The sequence below is a fragment of the Centroberyx affinis genome, unplaced genomic scaffold (genome assembly GCF_046629955.1).
Source record: "Centroberyx affinis isolate AG114_WGS23_722 - 3 ecotype Tasmania unplaced genomic scaffold, CSIRO-AGI_Caff_v1 ptg004973l_1, whole genome shotgun sequence".
NCBI lineage: Eukaryota > Metazoa > Chordata > Actinopteri > Beryciformes > Berycidae > Centroberyx > Centroberyx affinis.
The window spans coordinates 1,889-11,270 of record NW_027282444.1 but is presented as its reverse complement, the minus strand read 5'-3'; the positions used below and the strand labels follow the sequence as shown (position 1 = coordinate 11,270).

At 41.7% G+C, this 9,382-nt stretch overlaps 1 protein-coding gene across 1 annotated transcript; it reads right to left on the bottom strand.

Moving 5' to 3' along the window:
• Positions 1-356: 356 nt before the first annotated feature.
• LOC139666383 (filamin-B-like) lies at positions 357-7,993 on the bottom strand (the record flags this gene model as incomplete). Its single annotated transcript, XM_071545580.1, has 6 exons — positions 357-442; positions 2,109-2,356; positions 4,713-4,902; positions 5,048-5,201; positions 6,420-6,543; positions 7,826-7,993. Coding segments are annotated over 6 exons (970 nt in total), but the record flags the coding sequence as incomplete, so codon positions are not given.
• Positions 7,994-9,382: the final 1,389 nt, after the last annotated feature.

Below are 9,382 nucleotides of genomic sequence, written 5' to 3'. Positions count from 1 at the left end.
TTTTCCCATTTGGACGGCTGAAATGTACAGTAATTGACTTTCCCTTTCTCCTCGGTTCTGCAGCTGAGGCATTATTGTTCACCCACTCAGGATTTCTCCCTCACACAACACAGCAGGGATAGCAGCAGATGTGCTTTGGAAATCCATGGTGACCAGCAGCGATCGATTAGCGTTACAGCATGTGTACATGTACACTTAGAGCATTCCCAGCCATGAAGGGTGGTGAGATTGTTGTGTATAAGTGTGTGTGCATGTGTGTGTGTGTTAGTGTGTATATACTGTATGTACAGATGCGTGTGTGTGTGTGTGTGTGTGTGTGTTGGTGTTTAATGTGTGTGTGTGTGTGTGTGTTGTACCCAGGGCTGGAAGCCAGCTCCAGGGGAGGAGCCTGTTGCTGTAGAGACGTCTGCTGTTGCATCATGGGAACAACCTCATCAGTAGCCTGAAGACACGACAGCAAAGGTTAACCTCTGACCTCACACACACACACACACACACACACACACACACACACACACACAATTTCTACATGCATACACCAACACACACTGCCGTTGCATCATGGGAAAAGCCTCGTCTGTAACCTAAAGGCAGGAAGTCAAGGGTTAATCTTTCACCAACCCCTCAAACACACACACACACACACACACACACATACACACACACACACACACACACATATGTATGAGTAGCAAACCAAACTACACAACACAACACACACAGTTACAAACTCTACCAACCAACCGGCACCATTTTGGATCCCAAATTGTATCAAAAGATTTGTCCTCACAACTGATTTCCACGATTAATTTTACTATAAAATATTGAACACAATCTTATGTCTTTATAAAGGGGCTGTGGGGAATAACTGCTAACTTTGTGTTTGTGTACCCATTTTGGGTCCCCAACCACAGTTAAAGAAACCATTCTGTAAAGATACAATTCCATGCAACTCTCGTCATGACTTTTAAGGGTCGTTCTTTGAAGTGGAAATAGATTACCGCTTATAACTTTAAATGTACCATTTTGTGTCCCCAAGCCATAGTTTAAGAAACACTGATATAAAGAGAGATTTCCATCCCTCACTCGCCACTTTGAATGACTTTTGACTTTGAGCTGACTGTGTGGGATGTTCTCCCTCTGAACTGGAAACATGACCTCAGTTTACAGCGAAACATTTTGGGTCCCCAGTCACAACTTAAGAAACAAACAGTGGTGTAAAGATACATTCCCTCCCTCTCTCACCAAAACTTTGATGGGACTGCCGGGAATATTCTCTCCAACAACACAGATGTAGGCTGCCAACTTTGTTTATATATAGCTATTTTGGATCCCTAAATCATTGTTTGAGAAAATTGGGTATAAAGACGGATTTGCATTCATCCTTCACCATAAATTAAGGGACTAAGTGGGATGTTCTCCGTCTGAACTGAAAATAGATGACCACCTTTGCTTAAATGTACCCATTTTGGATCCCCAAACCATAGTTTAAGAAACATTAGTATAAAGACGGATTTCCATTCATCCATCACCGTGAACTTGAAGGGACTAAGTGGGATTTTCTCCCTCTGAACTGAAAATAGATGACCACCTTAGCTTAAGTGTACCCATTTTGGATCCCCGAACCGTAGTTTAAGAAACACTGGTATAAAGACGGATTTCCATTCATCCATCACCGTGAATTTGAAGGGATTAAGTGGGATTTTCTCCCTCTGAACTGAAAATAGATGACCACCTTAGCTTAAGTGTACCCATTTTGGATCCCCGAACCGTAGTTTAAGAAACACTGGTATAAAGAAAGATTTCCATTCATCCATTACCGTGAATTTGAAGGGACTAAGTGGGATGTTCTCCGTCTGAACTGAAAATAGATGACCACCTTTGCTTAAATGTACCTATTTTGGATCCCCGAACCGTAGTTTAAGAAACACTGGTATAAAGACGGATTTCCATTCATCCATCACCGTGAATTTGAAGGGACTAAGTGGAATTTTCTCCCTCTGAACTGAAAATAGATGGCCACCTTAGCTTAAGTGTACCCATTTTGGATCCCCGAACCGTAGTTTAAGAAACACTGACATAAAGACAGATTTCCGTCCATCTCTCACCATGACTTTGAAGGGACTGCGCGGGACGTTCTCCCCTCCGAAGCGGACGTAGATGACGTAGTTCCCGGGCGCCGCGGCGGTGTAGAAGATATCGAAGGTCCCGTCTTCGTTCTCCAGCACCTCGGCCTCCACCTCGCTGCCGTCGGGCTGCACCACCACGCAGCACACCTTCCCCTTCCCAGCAGCCTTTGCGTTCACCACCAGGCCCAGCTCCTCGCCAATGGCCACCTTGGGACCCACCCCGGGACCTGAGAGGGAGGAGCCGATCAGTTCATTGATTGATCGGTCAGTACGTGCGTCAATATATACGAGTTAGTCAAACTTCTAGAGTTACACATTTTAAATACAGAGGTAAAATATGTGAATATGGCAGTATGTGAGGTTGAAACCTTTCCAGAGTTACATGTAATTAATTTCTGGGACCTGACAAGCTGTGGATGGATGATGGGAATAAATCAGTACTTATGTCAATATACACTCACTGGCCACTTTATTAGGTACACCTATCTACTGGTCATCTGTTGCTGTAGCCCATTTATCATACGAGCCAACAACTTACATTATTTGAGGATTTGTGGCCTTTCTGTTAGCTTGAACCAGTCTGTCCATTCTCCTCTGATCTCTGACCTCTCATTAACAAGCTGTTTTCGTTCACTGGATGTTTTTGGTTTATCGAACCGTTTTGTGTAAAAACTCTACAAACTGTAGTGGTGAAAATTTCAGGAGAGCAGCTGTTTCTGAGATGCTGAACCAACAGACCGCGGTCAAACGAAAAACGAAAGCACTTCACCATGTCTGCATGCTTTACAGAATATATATTGGGTTGCTGCCACATGATTCGCTGTTTGGAGGAACAGACTATTTGTATTAAGGAGTACCTAATATAGTGGCCGGTGAGTGTATAAATCAGTCCATTTTCAAGAGTTACTTGTAATCAAGGTAAAATATGACAGTAAATACTGTATGAAGTGAGTGAATTTTCCATTTTCCAGAGACACATGATTCACTGCCTCTTTATTATCTTCTGTGTGTGCGTTCGTTCAGTCGTTTGTTTGTGTGCAAACTCTTTTTTGTGATGCACAGCGATTAGGGGATTTACTGCTCCGGATCATTCAGAGTCCTGCAGGAGGGAAATCCAGTGTGCGCTCGTACACCAGACGGTACGGTAGAAGCAGCAGCAACACTGACCTACCAGCACACTGTGTTAACAGGTTTAAGGTTAGCAGAGTGTTTAAAGGCAGCTCAGTTTCACTCACTGCACTCATGAGGTTTTTCACATGACCACAGTGTTTTTTGTTGTAATCACTTGTTTTATGTGCTTTCTATTTGTCTTATTCTCATCTAGAAGAGGAACAAATCTCCAAAAAAGGCTTTAGTTTTTGAGATACCTCTACCCGAGGTAGAACAAAGCACAACCATGTTTTTTCATAACTTTAATATGTCTAGTTTTTGAAATGGATGGTTGTATAAAAATATTTTACTGCAAAATTAGTTTATTTGGTTGATGTTTGGATCCTCCCCAAAACCGAAAATAGTGAAAATTTAGGCTTCTCCAAAAGGGACAGCGTCTGCCTTATCACATGTGTCTCTGGAAATAAAGATCAGAATGTCACCAAATTTGGACTGGATGTTCACAGACAGGTATTGCATACATAAAAGCAAATATTTCATCAATACCTTTGTCCATCTTTGAAATTTATACACTTAAACAGAAATGAATTATAGGCGGAAATTGAATAGGAAATTAAAAATCCAAAAGGTATGTATATATATGTCTGTCATTAGGGCTGCAAGTAACGATTATTTTCATTGTCGATTAATCTGACAATTATTTTCTCGATTAATCGATTAGTTGTTTGGTCTATAAAATGTCAGAAAATGGTGAAAAATGTGGATCAGTGTTTCCCAAAGCCCAAGATGACGTCCTCAAATGTCTTGTTTTGTCCACAACCCAAAGATATTCAGTTTACTGTCATAGAGGAGGAAAGAAACCAGAAAATATTCACATTTAAGAAGCTGGAATCAGAGAATTTTGACTTATTTTTCTTAAAAAATTACTCAAACCGATAAATCGATTATCAAAATAGTTGCCGATTAATTTAATAGTTGACAACTAATCGATTAATCGATTAATCGTTGCAGCTCTATCTGTCATTATTAAAGTAAGGAGACCAATCACCAAAAAAAGTAATTTATATGTACCAAAGACTGTTATCTTATCATAAAAGTAGGTTATTTGACTATTCACTTCACCCTCTGATGTCACCGGCCCCGTGTACAATCTGTATCCTTCTCTTCTTTCCACTTTAGCTCCACTGAATCTACTCCGTCTGCTTCTGTACCCACCTGTCCATCTTCATACAGGACAGTTTTATAAAACTGATGACTCTGTGTTATTGATCTGTCCTCAGCAGTGATCTGTGTGTTATTGATCTGTCCTCAGCGGTGATCTGTGTTATTGATCTGTCCTCAGCGGTGATCTGTGTTATTGATCTGTCCTCAGCAGTGATCTGTGTTATTGATCTGTCCTCAGCGGTGATCTGTGTTATTGATCTGTCCTCAGCAGTGATCTGTGTTATTGATCTGTCCTCAGCGGTGACGTACCGGTGACGGTGCACTTGCTGGCGTCTCCGGTGGCCGTGGCTCGGACTCGGTACGGCGAGGCGGGGATGTCGTCGCCGCCGTACTTTATGACGATGGTGTAGCGGCCCGCCCGGTCCGGGACGTACGACACCCGGTACGTACCGTCGCCGTTGTCGTGGATACTGGTCCGCTTGGGCTTACCGTCCTGGTCCTGAGGGGGGAAGGGAGCAAGGAGGGGAGGTCTGACTTTTGCCAGTGCGATATTTTTCATTTTCTATATGTGAGACTGTTTTTTGAGAATGTGTATATGTTTGTTTATGTGTGTGTGTGTGTGTGTGTGTGTGTGGGGGACTGACGGTGATGAGCACGGACAGCTGGCCTTGGCCGGCGTCCTTGGCGTCGATGCTGAACTCCACGGGGAAGCTGGCCGGGACGCCGCTGGTCAGACCGGGACCGCTGGCTCGCACCTTGCTGGCATCATGAGTCGGCAAAACCCGGAACTTAAAGGGACTGAGACAGAAAACGACAACATCCACATTTACACACACAGGTTTGATACTGGACTGCGCTCCCGTAGTGACCCGGGGCGATGAAACAAGCGCGATAATTATTGCGATAATTTGCCATGATGATAAACTTTTGGGATTTATTGGTAACACTTTACAATAAGGGTCAAGTTGAGGGTTAGTTAATGCTTAATAAGCATTAACTAAACCTTAATTAACAGTTAAGTAATGTGTCTGGTATTATTTACTAATGGTGTTCGTGTTAACTAAGGTATTCATTTATACATTATTTAATAGTCATCTTTATAAACTATTAAATAATGTATAAATTAATACCTTAGTTAACATGAACACCATTAGTAAATTACACATTAGTTAACTGTTAATTAAGCCTTATAAAGCATTAACTAACCCTTAACTTAATGACTCTTATTGTAAAGTGTTACCGATTTATTATCGACACAATCATTTTTATAGTTGATTGCTCTGAACAAAAATCAGACACACACAAACAGCCAATCACAAAACAAACAACCAGAACAGGCAACCAAAACAAAAATAGGCTTTGGAGCACAGACAAACTGAATACTGACAGCCAATCAGACTAAAGCTCCCGCCAAAAACCTCTGGCTCCCTCTTATCTAAATATGGCCGCTTTCTGTGCCATGTTTGCCTTTATTAGATAGTTCAAAGTCAAGAGAGACAGGAGAGTAGGGCTGAACGATTTTGAAAAAATATCTAATTGCAATTATTTTGGCTGATATTGCAATTGCGATATGATTTGCGATATTAGAGGGAATTTTTACATCATTATTCTCATTTTCATTGAAAAACGGATTAAAATGATTATGGTGTGATTTTTGCGGGGATCTGTACCAAACAAAGATGTTTTCTTAAGTCTGTAGAATATGATGTGTAGGCCAGGACATCTCTGCAGCACCACAATATTTACTTTAAAATGCTATTTTGACACATTTCACCTTTAACAAATATTGCGCCTCCTGTGATTTAAAAAATTGCAGTAGGCCATATTGCGATTTCGATAAAATTTAGATTAATTGTTCAGCCCTACGGGAAAGATCGGGAGAGAGCAGGGGGATGACATGTGACAAAAGGTCCCGGGGCCGCATTGGATCCCAGGACGTCAGGTGGACATGTCACGCGCCTGAGCCTCCGGGACGCCCCTGAACGCCCCGCCCCGCCCCTCTGCGGGGCGCCGTACCTGCGGGGCACGTCCTCCTCTGCGTACTTGACGGCGACAGAGTACGGCCCCTCCAGAGAGGGAGTGTAGGACACCGTGTGAGTCCCGTCCCCGTTGTCCGTCACCTCCGCTGGCTCCGCAAGACCTGCACACACACACACACACACACACACACACACACACCATTAAACATCCGACTGAACTTTTGGATCAAACGTACTATTCTTTTTTTTTTTTTTTTTTTTTTCATAAATGTATTTATCCATTTAACAGGTACAATGAAATACAATGTACATTAAGGACTCTTTTTTTTTTTTTTTTTTTTTTTAAACCCCCCCCTTTCCCCACCCCTGGTCCAACATAGAATTTCATACATAGAATAGTGGTTAAGTCAATGATAAAACAAAAGAACATGCAAAACGACAACACTGTAAATGATTGACAGAGTGTGCATCAATGGTGAGTGCTTCATTTGTCCTGTAGTGTCTTTAATTTGAATATGTAATTAATCACAGGGCCTCAAACAGACTCAAATCTTCAGGTTGTACTTCATTCTCTCCAGGTTTAAGAACATCATGAGGTCTCTGAGCCATAGAGACGCTTTGGGGGCAAACGGTGACTTCCACTCCAACAATATTATTCAAACTTTACTATTCTTTAACTCATTAATTGCTCATGAACAGTCATTCAGACACTTCAGTCTTAGTGAGTCAGCTGTTGGTCGGAACAGTTATTTAAACCTATGGGGAAACTGGCAGAGGGAAAGACTGGAGCTGATTAGAAACAGGGTTCACTTCCTACACATTTTCAATTAAAAAAATTCCATACTTTTTCCCAGACCTTGATTTGTTTTGAAGATTTTGTCTGGTGTTCAATATGATTTACACAGATAGACATCTTGCCCCTGCTAACTAGGTCATATCACTGTATAGATGAAGATTGTTCTTCACAGCCACAAATATCAGAATATGTGAGATGATTGGCAGGGTTCCTACACGCTTTCCATTTTAAACTTCCATTTTTTTCCCAGACCCTATGTTCTTGACCGGATTTGATTTTGGTGGGTATTTGATATAATGCATGCTGACAGCGGCTGGGTCATAAGAGCGTCCCTCTATCTGAACATTATTCTTCACATCAACAAAAACTGTGGACTCAAAGTGGCTCTACAACAACATAAAAGCTAGAATGATGTGTGTATCGGACCTGAACCGCGACATTTTCCATACTTTTCCAGACATTTTTTCAAATTCCCAAACTATTCAAGACCTGGAAATGATCAAATTCATTTTTAATACTTTTCCAGACTTTCCAGACCTGTGTAGGAACCCTGTAGAAAGCACAATGTTACTGAAATATAAAATACTACTACCACTACCACCGCTACCACTAGTACAAGGCTAATCCTACTACAGCCAGTCGGTCACCTTTAGGAGCGGTGACGGCCACGGCCAGCGGAGCCACACCGGCCTTGCTGCAGTCCACCGTGAAGGATTGTGGGATATTGGCCCTGACCCCTGACCCCACACCGGGACCGGACACCTTGACCTTGCTGGAGTCCACCACGTCCTTCGCCGGGACCTTGAACGGACTTCCTGAAAGACCGGAGAGACGACAGGTTCCGGTTCATTTAGGGTTGAAAAAAAAATGAACGAATGTTGTTTTTGTAGTAGGGTTTTCATTTTAAAAAATTATGAAATTTAAAGATACTGAATATTTCTTTCTGTTGAGAGCTTCAATCCAATAATGACAACATCCGCTTTCAAAAACCCACTGCGGTCAAACGCTCCTTCATAACATCTGAGAGGTTATTTTACATCTCATTACAAGGCATATTAAGCATCTTTGTTACAGCGTTAGCATGTTCACATTAACATCAGTGTGTTTGCTGGCTAGTTAGCTAGCTAACAGTTTGTTCAGGTTAACTGAGCTGACTCTTCTCAAGCTCCAACTCTTCATGTTTTGGAGTAGAGACTAGGGCTAAAGACAAGACAGTTTACTGTGTCACAGTAACCTACATTTGGAAACAAATCCACCTTATCACACTATTCACTTTTACTGAGAACGTTACTGAATGGATCTACAGCCACACCACAACAAGCTGACTCAGCTGCTCTCTGCTGACAGCTGCTTCACACACATTTACACTTTATTAACTAACACACAGTTCTACAGAGTTCCTCCATCATGGAGACTCATGGAACTGCAAAGCCTGTCAGGGTGCTGTGACCTCTGACCCTGGACCTCCTTACTAATGGTTACTTGTAATGTTGAGCTAGAAAGTAGGGCTGAACAATTCATCAAAATTTTATCGAAATCTCAATATGGCCTACTGCAATTTTCAAATCGCAGGAGGCGCAATATTTGTTAAAGGTGAAATGTGTCAAAATAGCATTTTAAAGTAAATATTGTGGTGCTGCAGAGATGTCCTGGCCTACACATCATATTCTACAGACTTAAGAAAACATCTTTGTTTGGTACAGATCCCCGCAAAAAATCACACCATCATCATTTTAATACGTTTTTCAATGAAAATGAAAATAATGATGTAAAAATTATCATTCTCTCTAATATCGCAAATCATATTGCAATTGCAATATCAGTCAAAATAATCACAATTAGATATTTTTTCAAAATCGTTCAGCCCTACTAGAAAGTGAAGATTATTCTAGTGTTGGCCTCCTTGTAAGTCAGAGTAAGACTGTCAGCTAAATGCTTTAAATCTAAATGTCCTCTGGCTAACTGGCTGATCTGGTTTCAGGACCAGCAGAGCCACAGACCAGCAGCTGTCAGTAGGAGTTTTACCAGGCGACACACTGAGCGCTTCCTGGAGAAAGTCAGTAAAGTTAAACCACAGCTTTTAAACGTCAGCCAGTAACATCGACCGCATCTTTTTCAACGTTAAACTACAACATTCACCGCTTCTTTCAATGTCGGCCAACAGCAGCGACATCTTTTTATCATCAAAACAAAAACATCAGTCA